We start from the raw sequence: 16,767 nt of genomic DNA on the forward strand, positions 1-16,767 counted from the left end.
AAAAAAAAAAAAAAAAAAAAGATTGCCAGAAGAGCTTGCTCAAGTGGGCACGTGCACTCACTCACTCATACCCGATCCCTCCGGCTCTTCTCACCTAGCAGAGCCTGGCTTAAAGAACAAGCATTCAAGCAATTTCATTTCACCCTGACCCACACAATTTAATCAGTTTCCTGCTTCATGTCACACAAGATGTCCCTTTTCACTTGGTCCAAGAGCTGGAGTTATCACGGTCTCTCAGACTCGGCGGGATCTTGCCCTGCCTCCCTCTCCCATCTTACCCCATCTTGGTCACTGACTTCCTGCCGCATAGGACTGGACTCTCTCCAGTCACTTCTGTAGATACCAAACACCTTCTCTCTCTAATTCAAGGCTTTGCAAAGGCTGTTCCCTGTCCTCAACTGACACCTATATCACCTTTTACCTCCTGAACCTAAACTGACTATTAAGGCACCCTACTCTGACCTGACCTAAATTCTTATTTTGCCACAATATGTTATTTTTTTTCCCCTGCCTTTCCAATAAACTTCAATATCTATCAGGGTAGACTATGTCCATTCATCACAGAATTCCAAACACATAGCAGTGTCTGGAAAATGGAAGATACTATAAATACTTGTTGAATAGAGAAATTATCCTCAAAAATTAAGTGCAGGACTTTCATAAAATCCAGTTATTCCACCTCTGAGTATTTACTCCCAAAATACAAAAGCACCCATTTAAAGAGATATGTGAACACCTATGCTACAGCATTATTTACTACAGCTAGGGGCCAGAAACAACTTAAATGCCCAATGACTGATGAACAGACAAGGAAGACAAGGTTTACATGCAGGGTGGAATATGACTGAGCTGTAAAAAGATAAGCACCGTCATCTGCAGTAACATGGATAGACTGAGGAGAACGAAGCTGAACTAGACAAACCAAACAGAGAAGACCAACACCGTAGGACTTCATTCATCTGTCGCATACAGGGAAAACACAGATGAATTAAATAAAATAAGCATCAATTTGGGGACTGTAAGACCAATTAGTGGTCCCCAGAAGGCAAGGAAAAAGGAGGAGGGGTCAATCAGGCAGGGAAAAGGGCCAACGATATAGTAAAGGTGTGGACTTCTAGAAGTGACCTCAATGGGATATATACATGTTCATTCTCAACAACAAATATCTGAAAGTTGTATGACACAATGCTGTATTACTTCACCTTATACACATGCGCACATGCACACACATCTCCAACCCCAAGAGAATGGAATCAGAATGAACGACCTTTAACCCACAGGCATTTTCTGAGAGCTAGTTGGAACAGGAGGCACTCGAGCCCCACAGCCCTTCATCACCATCAGCCTGCTGACAGCCTCCCCTGGCAGCTGCGAGAGAAAGACTGGAAGGAGCAGCCCCACTCCTCCCTCCACCTGGGATCCCCTGGGCTACTGGAGATGTATACCAGCGCCTCCTCCTCATGGAAAGCTGGACTTGGAGCTCAGTGGGAGGCAGGTGGACAGCTCATGGACGCAGCAGGTGGACACAGAGCCTTCGCTCCTCCACAAGAGAGCCACATCCGTTCCAGTATGTGCCCATGAAAAACATCATTCAAAGAGAGTACCTTGGAAAGGTACCAAGGTCCCCAAACTAATTAACTTTCATCAATCCTGTCCCTGTGTGCACGGAAGGCCTTGCCTCTGCCCACCTCCTTCCAACATTAAAGACAGAACATTAGCTTGAGAACATTCTATTTAAAACAAGAGCACTCATAATGATAGCCTTCGATGCCCGTCTAAATCATCCCAAGTCCATTTTCTGGCCCCAGAACCCACGTGGTCAGTGTCCCAGATGGGTTCAACTTTGGTGCCTGATACCCATAAAGAATGTCTTTCATGGATCATTGGTTGGATTAATCTAACATAAAATGTCTAAACTGAAAACCTGTGAATTGGGACCTTGATGAGTTGCGGCAGAGCTGCAAGTCCACAGCAGATTCATGAATGACAAAGGTAAAAGGTTTAAGAAAATTAAAAGGGGGTTGGGTGGAAGTGGGAAACTTCAACCTGATAACTTCTGTAAAGGATGAATGTGTCTTGAGAGGGGCTGCACACGCCCTGCCCACCTAGATGCTGCTCCCCCAGACACTATAAAGTACCCCCAGGATGTGTGGGCAACTTGGTTTGTACTGTGATGTGTGGGGGTCTTGAGCTTGTCTGGTTTCTTGATGTTTAGGGACAGATGTGCTAATATGATGGTTCGCACCTGGGCGTCACCTCGCCAGTCCCCAGCTCTGGGGGAAATCACACCTACTGATTATCACTTCAAAGTCAGCACACCCACCTCTTCCTCATCCTCCTAGGCCACTTAGATCTGATGCATGAAATATGCCACTTGGTACATTCCTTGGTATTCAAGGACACCAACAGAAGGAACCAGAAAGCCCTGCTATCTTGGATAGAACCACAAAGCACTTAGCACTTTCTAACAGAGACTGAGTGGGACGTGAGAGGGCAGATTCAATCAACCCCTGGCCCTATAAACATTCCCAGCTGCACAGATACCCAAGCTTTCTATCTGGCCAGCAACTTGGCTTGTGGGCATATGCTGGAAATTTTACCATAAAACATGTTCAACCGCCCACAGATAGAATATGGCTCAAAACAGAAAGACAGTCATCCAGAACTTTAGGGTCAATTAGAAGTAGGAACTGCCCACCCTGGAAGAGGGTCTTCTCCGCAGTGCACCCTGGCACTGGGAGGTGCAGACAACTGGTGGAAGGTGCTGCGATGACTGGGGAGAGCAGAGACTCTGGTCCGTAACAGCACACCCCAAAAATGCCCTGGCGGACAGAAGGCATTACGTTATTGACTTCACCCACCCCTATCTTTAGATACAATCCTGCATTGGTACAAGCAGTATGGTTTAAAAGAAGGAAAAAAAAAAAAGGGAAAAAAAGCACAGCAAGACATGAGTCTGGTAAATTTTACCAGCAGTCATGATTTTGATATATTTTTTAAGCATTTATCAAACACCTATTGAATTTGCTTTACAATGTAAGATCTGCCTCTCCCTCCCTCCCTGCTGTTCCAAGGGACTAAAATTCCACACAATTACTCACATCTCCATTATGAATTGCTTTTTACTCTCTGCTGCTCTTGTCATCAAGCTCATCTAATCAATACCCTCCGCTGCAGAGAGGAAAACAAAGGAACAGAGAAGTTAGCCAACTTGCTCATTGAGGCCTCGGCAGAGGCTGGGCAGAAGCATTCAGTATCTCTACTGTTTAAAAACACTGGCTGTGGTTTAAAATCACTAGATCTCTCTTTCTGTTTAACTGGCATGTGGTTTGGATGACTGCTTCTGGCAAAACAAAAGGTGGGGGAATTAACCCAGAATAATGTGCTTTGGACACAGAAAGGAAACAAGAAACAGGTTTCTCATCTGGCCCCTACGATATACTCTGCATGGGGAGTTAGGAGGAGACAAACCCCCAGGGTTGTGGACACCGCCAGGCCCAGATCGGACGGCCTGGCGAGCTGACTGGCTTCAACACCGCGGGGAGACCAGTTGTGCTAGAGAGAGCTCATACCCAGAACTCCACAAAAGAGGAGACTGTAGCATTCCCCGACTTCGGTTCCAAAGCTGCCTTTTCCTGACCTTGTACAACCAAGGGTGTTGTATAAGGAACCTCAATAGTTCCATCTATAAAGTGGGGTTCACAGCAGGGGGAAGTCAGCAAGATCCCTGCTGCAAAGTGTGCTCATCATGGGAGTTGGCCGGTAAGGGGCATCTCTGGAAACTTCCACTCTCCCTTCACTTTCTCCCATGCTCAAAGGAAGGCATTAGTAAGACAACACCACTGGGGTGGGTTTTGTAACTGTGACTCAAAAGTGGGCCCGAACTCCAAACTCAGCAGCACTCATTAAACACGCAGTTGGCGCATCCCGCTCAGTCTTCATAAGCACTTATCCAGATCCAGAACTCAGGGGTGAAGATGCTCTTGGTGAAGACAGCATGCAGGGCAATGTTTGAGTTCCCAGAGAAAGAGGCGGGGCTACAGATCTGCAAACTCGCAGGAAGGGACGTGAGCATGACTGCACGTGGGCAGTTGGCAACGCCTTACTTGCGTCGTGAAGCACCAGAAAGTCATCCAGCACCTAGGAATGACCAACCCTCCGTGTAGCCAGGCGTCTTCCAAAGCAAGACAGGTATGTGTATGCATAATCAATCCACTCGAAGTCCCTGCAGCAGGAGGCAGTGCTTTGTTGTAAAACAAAACTGAGATGAAATAAGCATCATCCTTTCAAATATCCTCTGAGAGTTTAGTATTTGAGGCACATTCTGTGATGTACTTCTCTCTGACCTCAAACACTTTGATTCCTTTTTTTTAAGTTCACATAAAAGACAGAAAGCTCTCAGATTGGTCCACTGCAGCACGAGCCTCCTCTGGCTCGGAATTCTTTGCTGGTGTGGAAAATTCGCTGGTTTTACCGATAATTAGGAAGCGGAGATGAAGCCATTACAATGGAGAGCCCCAGCCCATTGGGAAGATGGGTCCTTACTCCTTAGTTAAAATCAGATTAGTTCCCATGACTCCCTGAAGGATTCCACAGGGAAACTCAGATACCCTCATACCCATCCTGACATCCTCTCCTCCCATTCACAATACACTTGCAGAATTTGAGAACGGGCTTGTCCGGAAGGCTCAAAACAAATGCTTCAATTTTCCACTCTCCAAATGAAAATCAATGACAACAGAGAGGTAAAAATCAATGCTCAGTGCTCTGTGGGGAGACATCCACCCCCCTCCTCGACCCTGTCTTCTGCCCACCCAGAACAATAAATCAGAACTCGCTGTCTGAAGTGGCAGGGAGGCCTAAGTGGAGCCCTCTTCGGGCTACATTACTTTCTGTTCCTCCCCTGTCCCCTAAGAGGCCATTTTCTCTAAGAAAGCGTAAGGCGACATTTTTCAAGCCTACAGAAGAAAGCAAAACACACTGTTGTAATGAAGCTCATTTCCCCCAAGCAAACCCATTTGTGGGCGGGACCTTCGCATCTCAGACCAGCGCCTGACTTAACTGTTTCCCTGAGGGCCCATTTCGCATTGTCAGGCCTTAAAGGCTGCTCTGGTACCTGCTCCCTGCACAACCCACAGCCTGCTCTCTGCCACCACGCTTCCGCTGGCATCCCCAGACTCCATGTAAATGGAAATCAGACTGCATGTATTCTCTTCTCTTCTGGTCTGTCTTCTTTCACTCATTCTACATTTACATGCATCCATAGCTTATTCCTTTATATTTCTGAGCAATAACCTATTGTACTCTCTTGTTTGTCATCCACCTGTGGATGGCCTTGTGGGTCGTTTCTGGCTTCTGGCTATTAAAAATGAGGCTGCTACCAACACTGATGAGCCTTTGTGTGATGGATGCTTTGATTATATATTCTAGATGCAGGTCTTTAGTTGGACCGTGTCTTTGCAGATAATTTCTTCCATTGTGGCTTCTCCTATTTTTAGTTTGTTAACTGTCTTTTAAAAATCAAGGTTTTTAATTTTTCTGAAATCCAACTTGTTGATTTATCTTTCCTTGGCATTTTTAGCTCATGGTTCTGTGTCCTATTTAAGAACTCTGTCAGACCCAAGGTTGCTACTCGTTTTCCTCTAAAAGTTTTATAATCTAGTTCTTGTCTCTTAAGTCTATGATACATTTCAAGTTAATTTTTTTGCATAGTATATACAGAACCATTCACATCTTTATCTGTATAGTTTTTCTGTGTCATAAAATACCCAATATCGATTCAAGATAACGGAATACAAATTATTATGCACCAGATAGGCAAGACTTAATAATTAAGTTTCAACAGGAAAAAAAAAGGGGAAAAATCCATGGGGGAAAGAAGACATGGCCAGCTTCAATCACTGTTTTTGGGTTTATGTATTGTGACTATTGCTTATTTCATGTTTCTTTTCATTTTTTAGTATTTTCTATACTAAGCATCAACAATAAATTAGATTTTTTTTTAAAATCTTTGAACAGAAGGTTCCTGAAGCAAGACTGTTTTCACACTGTTCTTCAGGGTCTAAATGGGGACTCTGAGAACCTAAAAGATGAACACACTATTGCAAATTTGCCCTCTTTCAAGCCTATTTAATATTGCTTAGCAGGAAGAGCCAAAACAAAGAATTTCCAAAGAGAATGTGAATTGCGCTGAAGCTCGAGATGAAACCAAATGTAACCCAAAACCAATTACCCCCTAATAAAGGCAAAGAATCCCAGCAGAGAGAGCTGGTCACCCCGCTTGGCACTCCCTGAAATTGCTTGCTCATCCGCCCCAACGCTGTGCAGTCACAGATGTGTGTGTCAAACAGTTTCTCAGCTCACTCAATCTCTGCGGGCAGAAAAAGCTAATGAAATTTTCTTGCTGATGTGCTCACTGTCCTGCCTCGACCAGCTTGCAGAGACAGCCTGAGTCTGCAGCCTCATGATCAGCCTGGCTGGCCCAGGCGCCTCCCCATATGTGTGCACTCCCAACGGTCTGGCTGGCGCGATTTGCCTCTTGAGCTGCTTGCGAAGGCCGGGCTGGCGGGCGGGACTGCCTACAGATGTTTCCCACAGAGAGAGATTACTTCCCCAATTAATGAATAAATAGGGTTGTCCACAGTATCCCGTCAGTGGGGACCCCTGAAATAGAATGTGGAAGGACAGATGTTTCATCTGGGAAGATGTCCAGGACCCTAAGAAGAAGTATGTATAGGGCTGAAAAGGCAGGAGAATAATGCAACCTGGGAGAGGGGGGGAGAGGGGTGGCGGGCCTCACCACCACGGGGACGCCACAGTGGGCCCCTGGTGGATCAGGCCACTGTCCAAGTCCTGAAAGAGCAGTGGGCACACGGCCTCAGTCAAACCTCCTCTTGGGGTGATTTTTCCAATGAACGAAAGGGGCTTGTGGCCAGAAATGCAGTCATCTCCAAGCCCTCACCTGCCGTGACTCACAGGGATGGGAGAAATGACACTGTCATCCTCACCCTGAACGTCATGAGCTTCCTGGGATGGGCGGCAGTTGCAGCCACCAGCAGAGTAGGATGGGATGAGGCGCATGTACCTCAGAAGCATGCAACTTTGGGGTTTCCTGCCTGACCTTGAAGAATGAATCAGACATGGATCATAAGTATTATTAGAATTGATTTAGTAACCGGAAGATTTGCTGTCACATGACACTCAGATACAGAGGTTGTACACAATCATCTTCGAACTCTCACTCTAAGTGGACTCTGCATCTTATATGGACAGACAGACACTCCCTGATGGCTGAATAACTAGAGTAGGAGCTCAAAAAGCCTTTGGGTATTTGCAACTAAATAGGCCACATCTTCCCTTCTGTGGAGAAGCAAGACATCACATGTGTCAGAAGAATTTTCTCAGGGCATGTAAGGTCTCAAATAAAACTCTGAGAGGTACATTTTTTTTTAATACTTACTCCCCTGTGAACTCAGTTTTCATTGGGCAGCAATGGGATCTTTGTTTACCTGTGCAGCTTCTGTATCTCCCACAAGCCTGGCACCCAGTAGGTACTCAACACCTTTCTGTCGAATGACCACAAATGAATAGATAATGACTGGGGATAGTCTGAATAAATAGGCCACAATATGGTTGTGATGAAAATGTAAGTTGTAGGCCTAGAGTGTCCTGAGTTTACATCATGGCCCCATATACTAGGCGTATATGGCCATACAAAGGACCTGTTCTGCCTCTGTTCCCTCATTTTTAGAAAGGAGACAAAAATAAATACCAACTTGACAAAAGAGCTAGAAGAATTCAAAGATGGTGGTGTGAACACAATGCCTGCCACACTAGGGTTTCAGGGGAGGGGTAGATCTCTCCCTTTACTTCTGGGGGACATACAAATCTGGGAAGGAGAGGAGCATTCCAGTACCCTCACCTCTTGATCTCACAGAGACAAAGGTTGCCTGCAAAGAGGTGGGGCAAAGAGGTCAGGTCTGTTGCCATAGATGTCATGCTTGCAGAGATAAGAGAGGGTAGGGGCGCTTCTCAGGCTGTCATACTACCCACCACTGTTTCTTTGTTGACCAGGATTTCAGAGGGTGGCACTCTACAGCCTTGCTCAGAAGAAACCACTTAGGGGAATGAGAAAACAAAAAAACAAAAAATCCCACGAGGTGCAGCCAAAGTGATTTGCACTGCTCAGACTTGAAGAAAATGTATCACTATTTGCTGATATGGTATGATATATAGAGAACCCTCCCTAAAAATGCCACAGAAGAACTACTCAGAGTAATCAACCAGTTCAGCTAAGTAACAGGATATACAATCAATACACAAAAATCAGTAGCTTCCCTCTACATAGTCAATCTGAAGAAGAAATCAAGAAAACCATCCCTTTTAAAACTGAAACCAAAATAAATAAATAAATAAATAACTTGGGAATAAACCTAATAAAAGAGGTGAAGGACCCATATAAAGAAAATTATACAACATTGTTAAAAGAAAAAGAAAAAGACACAACGAAATGGGAAAACATCCCCTGCTTGTGGACTGGAAGAATTAACATTATTAAAATGGCCATCCTACCAAAAGCAATTTATAGATTCAACACTATCCCAATAAATATCAATGACATTATTCAAAGAAATAGAACAAACATTGATGAAATTCATATGGAACCAAAAAAAAAAAAATAGCCAAAGCTATACTTATGAAAACAAAGGAAAAGGGAGCTATCACTCTTCCAAACTTCAATCTATACTACAAAGCCATAACAATTAAAATAGTGTGGTACTGGAACAAAAACAGATACATAGAGCAGTGGAACTGAACAGAAAGCTCAGAAATAAACCCACACCTATACGGATAATTAATCTTTGACAAACAAGCAAAGAATATGCAATGAAACAAGGACATTTGTTTAACAAATGAAGCTGGGAAAACTGGGCTAACATAAACCAAAAAAATGAAACTAGATCACTACCTCATACCATGCATGAAAATCAACTCAAAATGGATAAAAGATTTGGGCATACGACCTGAAACCAGAAAATATATAGAAGAAAATATAGGTAAAACATTGTAAGACATACATCTCAACATCTTTAAAGACTCTTCACCCAAAGCAGAGAAAAAGAAAAAGAAAAGAAAAGCAGGTCCTCCCTGGTGGTGCAGCGGGTTAAAGCACAGCACTAAGAAGCTAAAGCCACATCCACATGAGTTCAATTCATGCCTGCCCCGGAGGAGATCCACATGGCGTGGCAGAACTCTCCTGACCCGCCCGCTGCTCCCCTCAGCAGTGTACTTTGTCAGTCTGCCTGTTCTGCTCCCCCCTCTGTCTCTGGTGAAGCCTCTCATCCTCCCCATCTCTGGCCTGTACCCCAGTTCTGTATGAATAAATAAATAAATCTTTAAAAAAAAAAAAAAAGAAAGAAAAGCACCTGGGACTACATCAAATTGAAAATCTTCTGCATAGCAAAAGACACCCTACTGACTGGGAAAAAAATCTTTGCACTCCATATAAAAGACAAGGGATACAAAGAGTTCATACAAATCAACAAAAACAAACAACCCAGTCAATAAATGGGAAGAACTTAAAAGAAATTCATCCAAAGAGGAACTGCAAATGGCCAACAGGCATATGAAAAAATGTTCAACATCCTTCAATCAGGGAAATACACATCAAAGCCACAATGAGATACCACCTCACATCAGTGAGAATGGCACATATCAAAAAAAAAAAAAACAAAAACCTAACAACAATGAATATTGGCGAGGATGTGGTGAAAAAGGAACTCTCCTACATTACTGGTGGGAATGCAATCTGGTACAACCAATATGGAAAGCTGTATGGAGAGTCCTCAGCTATCATACAACCTAACAGTTCCACTCCTAGAGATCTACCCAAAGGACACAAAAACATTAACTCAAAAAGATATTTGCACCCCCTATATTTCCCCCTGTTTATTGCAGCACTGCTTACAATAGGTAAATCCTGTAAACAACCCAAACACCCAAAACTAGATGACTGGATTAAGAAGATGTAGCATATATACACAATGGAATACTACTCATCAATCAAAAAAAGATAAATGCATGCCATTCACTGCAGCATGGATGGAGCTAGATGGGATTATGCTCAGTGAAATAAGTCAGAAGGAAAAATAAAAATAAAATGGTTTCATTTATAGGAAGAATTGAAGAGAACCAAGTAAGATGGGGGGGAGGGGAAATAGTGTATTGTTATTACAATACCATACAAAAACAATTATAAACCAAAGAGACCCTATAGTGGAGGGGTACACAGAGGGATCAGAAGGAGGGAGGAACTTGGGGGGCTATGGTGATGAAGGGAGGGGAGAGGGAAAGTAAACACTGTAATAAAATGAATGACAATGTAAATAGATATATAAAAAATAAGAAGAATGATAAAAAATAAGAACTAAGGCATGGGGTGAGACCTGTACTGTGTGGTCCCAAACTGATACTCAAAAGCAATAAGGAGGCAGATTCCAGTTGGAGTTGAGTTCCAGAGAGGGCCTTCCTTTGCCCAAGGTCAAGGTACAGTGTAGTGAATACAGATCACATTGCATAAAATAGAGCAGAGTCTGTGGCCCACGTCCATGCTTCTCAAGTGCACACACAGTACAGGAAGGAGGGTAGAACAGGCAAAGAAATCACCTTCTCCCACCCCCATCAACCCCCATCCTCAGAGTGAGCCCATGTTTTATGTATATGTGCCTGTTTCCTTGCATCAAGGATCTTTGCAGGAATGAAAGTAGATGTATCCTGAATTCAAGGATTGTTTATAAAATTTGTAGATGTCTGAGCCCATAGGATAATGCTGAGGTGGGTAGGAGGAAGGGTGAATGCCTCAAGGACCCTAAAGGAAAGGAGGAGCCCTCCCAAGGTTGGGGGCGTCAGGTGCTCCCCTCTGAGGATAGAGCAAGTTATGTTCTCAGAAGGAATGGTGGTGTTGGGGGGGGGCTTTGGAGGGGGAACCCCAGCCCAGAGCAGCCTGTACACACATCTTACATGGACATGGAAACAATGGCCCCCAGATCTCAATGGACCCCAAAAGATTGTCATGTGAGGTGAGAATGTCAGTGACAACAGATTAAAAATCCAGCTCTGTTTTCTTTGCTCTAAGCTTTCTGTAACCTGGGGTCCTCCCAGCAGAAGGTGGGTCCCCATAATGACCAAGAAGGGATTTCCTGTTAATCTGCTCCGATGAGTGTTGAGGCAAATCAAGTTCTTTGCAGATCTGTATTTGAGACTGAGATTCACAGCACAGCAGCACCAGAGTAGGCAAAATGCCAATGGAAGCATCTGCTGGCTCCCCCTACCCCAGTCAGAGACGGGGCTGCCCAGACCTGCAGCTGGCCTTACCTGGGGAGCAGGTGCTTGCGGCTGACACAGAGCGCAGTCTGGTAGTCCTGGGTCACGCATACCTTGTGAGGGCTGCATTTCACCTTCAGGCAGGGGTCTTTGGATGGGTCCAGGGCTGAGGCAAAAAGAAGAAGAAGAGGGGGGTTAGGACCTCCAGGGAAATGGAATTTCTACTTCTCTCTAATAAATGAGTGGGGAATAAATACACCCTGTGCTTGCACCCCAGGCTTCTATCTGAGGCTGGCGGGGACCAGAATTCTGGGTCTACTGCACAAGAGCTTATGCAGCATCACATCAGCCACGGCTTGAGGTCTGGGGGGAGCGGCAGTGTCTGCATCTTGGGCACCAAGTACTCTTTAAAAATCCTTTAGCATCGTGCATGCTCAGAGGACCAAGAGCTCCTTTTCCCTCTTTGGTTATTTGTCTTGCTATTGCTTTTTCCAACTTCATCCATGCCTAATTTTACTGATTTCCTACAACGTAAAAAGTCTTCGGGGACTTTTTTTTTTTTTTTTTTGGCTGCAGTTCAATAAACCAAACTATGTGCATAAATAAGCCTATTCTGAGTTTTGTGGAGAACTTCAGGATGCGCAAGACAGTCTGGAGCCACGGAAAGTCACGATATAATAGAGAAGGAAGGAAAAAAGCTCACACATGCATATTTATTGTGCAAGGCAGAATTAGATAAGGGCCATGACGGGCATATAAAATGATAACCCAGCTCCAGAGAAAAAGGAGTGATCAATTTCTGGGGCAAGGATTAATGAAGCATTAATATGTGAATTGGATCTTGAAGGGTGGGCAGGATTTCGAAAAACCAAGACAGAAAAGGCCTCCACACAGGGTGGCCGGCACGCGCCAAGGAGGGTAGCAAGTCTGGGCAATCATAAAATATTCCGTCTGATGAGTCGGTGAGGTTTGTGGGTGGAAATAATGAGAAGGGGGGAGAAGCCAATTCGACCGAGTAACTCAGAAAGGGTCTCCAAAGACGGCCGTTCCTGGAACAGGCCGAGCAGCAGGCTCTGGGCTAATCAGCACTCCACAAGCTGAGGTGCACCAGCTCTTCAGGCACAGGAGAGGCCGCAGGGAATTCTCTGCAAAACAAAAGCAACCGTGCCATCTCCCAGCTCAGGGGGCCCAAAGCCTATTAGGCAGTAAATCTTTCGTAACTGCTCTCTGAAGCCAGGGGAGGAGACGTCTCCCCAAGTCTTCTCCAACCCCCACACGCAAACATTTGGTAACACAAACTGCATCCCAAGCAGGGACTGCAAACCCGCTCCGATGCCACCGTGCCCTCAGTTGCCACGATCCCCTGCACTTATTGCAGAAGAAGTCAACATTGCTCTCAGCGCCCAAGGCTCAGAATCTCAGCACCATTTTCTTCAGATGGCTGCTGGGAATTTCTCCAAGGACCTGAACAAGTAACACCCACTGCTCGAACAGCTTAGGGCAGCTGCCCCAACTGGGGCAGGTCCAGCAACTGCAAACCAGAAAGCAGGGGGTGCTCTTAGGCTACTCAGGGCAGCAACAAGACACAAGTCCTGGCCCCAGGTGTGTCACCAGGAAGAGCCACTCCCCGAAGATGTGGCCTGCTGTCTGGAGGTGAGCAGAGAGAAACCAGCTGCAAGATACAGGAGAGGCTGACGAGAGCCCCAGAGGCAAGGGGCTCACTCCCAGCGCGGAAGGAGCCCCCACTAACGGCAAGAGTTAGCCCCCAGAGTCTTCCGAAGCTGGGTCTTCCAGATACTTTCAGCAGTGACTTCTTGGGTCTAGGAGTCATCTCTTAGTTTCTAGGGATGCCCACAAGAGAAGCCAGGGGGCTGATGTGCCACGTGGGTAAACTGCCCCCCGTTTCCAGCCCCAGTATGGCAGTTCAGCCAACTCTGACTGACTTCCCAAGGCTCAAACACAGTGAGACAACAGTGAAGAAGCATTACCAGATGACAGTGACGAGGACCATGTTGGCCTAACACTAGAGGATGGATTAAGACTCTCATGGTTCTCCAGAAACTCGGGGACCACACCAATGGCAGCCAACAGCAGATACCAACAGAGAGCTTTCCCTGCCAGATGCCACGTGCCACCAAACCCTTCAGATGCTCACTGGAGTGGATCTCAGAGATGGCCCAGGAGTACCAAATCTGCAGTACAACCAGGCAAGCCTTAAGGGCTAGCTTTTGGCTTCTGCAGTCAATCTCACAAACGTGCCATGTCCACACTGCACCCGGATGGGCTCCGTGAGCAGCGCGACCTCACGACCAGGAGTCAGCCCAGCACAGCAGGGAGGGCGCAGGTGCCGGGCCAGTGCCCCTGGGTGTGGGTGCCAGCTCCGCTGCTGACTGGCCGCTGAGCCCAGCTGCCTCTTCAGCAAAATGAGGATGTGATAATAGAACCTTCTATTGCTTTGCGTTGTCATGAGGAACAAGTTAATATCTGTAAGTGCTTCGGGTAGACCTGGACCATATTAAGTACCTCATTGGTGTTTGCTAATTTTTTGTGCCAGGATTTTGCTCCCAGATAGAATGAGGCTTCATAATGACAATGACAATCGCTAGCACTCACCCAGCGCTTCTGACACGCAGGCAGTGAGCTGAGCTAATTGGATTACATGTTTAATTCTCGAAGCCACCGAAGGAGGCAGCTGCTGTTCACATGCCCACTTTACAAACAAAGGTATGGAAGATGTCTGACGCACACCCAGTTGACACCAGAAACCAAACCCCTCAGCATCAAAGGCCTATACGTGAGATTCACCTAAGAGAGCTCCTAAAATGTTGACCATCTCCACCAAGTACTGCACATGCTCTAGGTACCTGAGAGACACTCAGGGCATGATGAGCCTTGAGGGATAAAAGTCGGGGCAGCCAGGAGCCCAATGCTGGGGCTCACGGGACTGCCCTGATGCCACACACACAGCCCCTGTGCTTCCACTAAGGCGAGGCACCCCTCCTGGACAGCCCTCTGCCGACGTCACCCAAAGGCAGCCCTCCTCCAAATGTGTCATGGGACTGGTCTGGTCAGTCTTTCTGCCACCTTGTCATCTGTTACTGTATCCCCAGGGCAACTACCATAGATCATGCTTCCTCCAATTCTTAATGCTAATATTTCTTTAAAAAATAAAATTACCAACAATACCAACAAATAAAAGTCATCCACTATTTAACTGCATAGACATACTTAACAATTTCACAGAGTAGTATTAAAATTACCAGGCTCTAAAAACTTCAAACACATATGCAAATTATTTAGAGTAAGCAAACTTCATAGAATCACAAAATAGTAACAGATCAACCTGTCAGCACCCACTGCACCACCAGAATGCATTTTGTTTTGGGTAAACAGCAACACTGGGTGTGAAAGGCTGAAAGGCTGGCATTTCCATTGCAACAGGCCTCCCAAATACACCTTTGCAAGTTGTCCCAAGGTGCCTGGTGACACTCCAAAAGGCTCCTGGCACCATCCTGGACAGACTGCGAGGCTCACTTTCCAAAGGCAATGAAAGAGATTGAATAATTGGTGGCATCTGAGAGGCCATTAAAGGTTCAGGGACTTTGTGCATGGGAGCGTCTCTCCCCCTGCACATGCTGGGGGACAGAAAGCAGCAGTCCCTGCGAGATGATGAAGCCCTATGTCCCCTCCAGCTCTTCAGTCAGGATTCCTGTAGATTGACATGGTCTTAAACAGGACAACAGGCGTAGCACAGAATTTAAGCCCATGGAAAGGTAAGGTCACCTTCCTGCCCATACGTGAAAAATGGACCCAGTCACCTGCACCCCAGGCACGAACACTTCATTTTTTAAATAACATTTTACAAACCAAAAAAAAAAAAAAAAAAATCCAAAATGAATTAATTTAAGAAAGATTTGTTGAGCTAAAAAAGATTGAATTCAAAAGCCAGTTAATTACTGACTTGATGTAAGCTTTTTTTTTAAATTAATTTTATTTTTTAAGCTCACTGCTTGGTCTCAATTAAGGTAGTGATATTTTTAATTATCTTAATTGTTTCAGAACTTGTTTTTCAGTTTGAGTTATTTTTTAATTAGCGACATTGATTTCCAAATCCTGAATCAGCCCTCTAGCGTACATCCTATAGGCAAAGGGTCAGGTGCCCCGTAACCGGTGCCAGCACCATCTCACCTGCCCGAGGGAGCCCTGAGTCACCTGGCCTGGGACGTGTGCTCGTGTTTATTCCATTCGTATTTGCAGAGTGGCCTAGGTGGGGCCTCCTGTGCAGGCCAGATCCTGCAATTCTAGCACGAACCAGACACCATTCCTGCCCTCCAGCAGCTCACAGTTCAACTGAGACAGAAGACACTACTCCTGTGCTCTGAGAGGAGAGCTACCCCACGCCGTCCTTCAGAACCTCAGATGAGGCTTCTTGAGAGACTACCACTATAGACAAGAGGCCGAAACCCAGTAACAGAGTAAGCAAGAACATTCCAGGTTTAAAGAATAAAGGACACTTTCCAGGGCTGAGCGAAATCACAGCAAGTTTGGGGACTTAAGTGTGTCCTCAGGCTGGAGCAGGGATGTGCACCGTAAGACGGAGGAGATGGCAGCAGCATCATGAAGGCCCCTGGTGAGGGCCCTGGGGAGGGGAATGGCTTGCAGGTCTCACATTCAGTGAAGACTGGCACGGTGAAAACTGGTGAGGTCTAGGGGTCCCCTGTGCTGAAGCTGGTGGAGTGGGGTTGAGAGAACCCTGTGTATATATTTTACCTAAAAAGAGTGCTTTGAGGGGTCATGCCTGGTGGTGCAACTGGTTCAAGCACAGCACTATGAAGCTGTCTGCAGCCACTGCAGCACAAGTTCGATCCCCAGCCAGGGAGGTGACCTACATGGCTCAGCAGACCTCTCCTGTCTCACCTGCTGCTCCCCTCAGCAGTGTATTTCAGTCCATCTGCCTGTTCTGCTTCCCTGCCTATCTCTGGTGAAGCCTCTCACCCCTGTCCCCCACACCCGTAGCATATACCTGAATTCTTGTATGCATAAATGTTTTTTAAAAAGAGCTATTTTGATACGACTGGACACACTTGCTGCAAACCTCCAAGTTGAAGGGGACTAAGGATGGGGTGGGGTGGGGCGGTTCCAGAGGTCACCTCTTAGCATTTCCTTCCTCCTCTGAGGACCTCAGGCTCCCTCTGTATATGACGCCACCTGGGATTCTGGGAGGCAACAACCCTATCTTTAAGACAGAAAAGCAGAGACTCGGTAAAACAGCCTGTGAACTTGTGGTCCATTCTGGTGACACCCAGAAACTTGCTCAGATAAAAGGCCACTTCATTTGCAAAATGCTGACATATTAATGATCATTTGTGACCTCTTGGTTGCTTTTAGACTGCTCTGTGGCCACATCAATGCTCATCTGAGGTCCGTCTGAAGAGCAAAGACACT

General features: G+C 45.9%; 1 protein-coding gene across 2 annotated transcripts in view; it reads right to left on the reverse strand.

Annotated features, from left to right (window-relative positions):
• The window catches only part of SPOCK1 (sparc/osteonectin, cwcv and kazal-like domains proteoglycan (testican) 1), a 439,606-nt gene that overhangs the window by 129,244 nt on the left and 293,595 nt on the right, over window positions 1–16,767 (reverse strand). For both annotated transcript variants that reach the window (XM_012727923.1, XM_004686754.2), the window contains one exon: window positions 11,374–11,488. In XM_012727923.1, coding sequence (XP_012583377.1) covers window positions 11,374–11,488 — 115 coding nt within the window. The remainder of the gene's footprint in view (window positions 1–11,373; window positions 11,489–16,767) is intronic.

The sequence above is a fragment of the Condylura cristata genome, unplaced genomic scaffold, assembly GCF_000260355.1.
Source record: "Condylura cristata isolate star-nosed mole 26May11 unplaced genomic scaffold, ConCri1.0 scaffold00021, whole genome shotgun sequence".
Classification (NCBI taxonomy): Eukaryota; Metazoa; Chordata; class Mammalia; order Eulipotyphla; family Talpidae; genus Condylura; species Condylura cristata.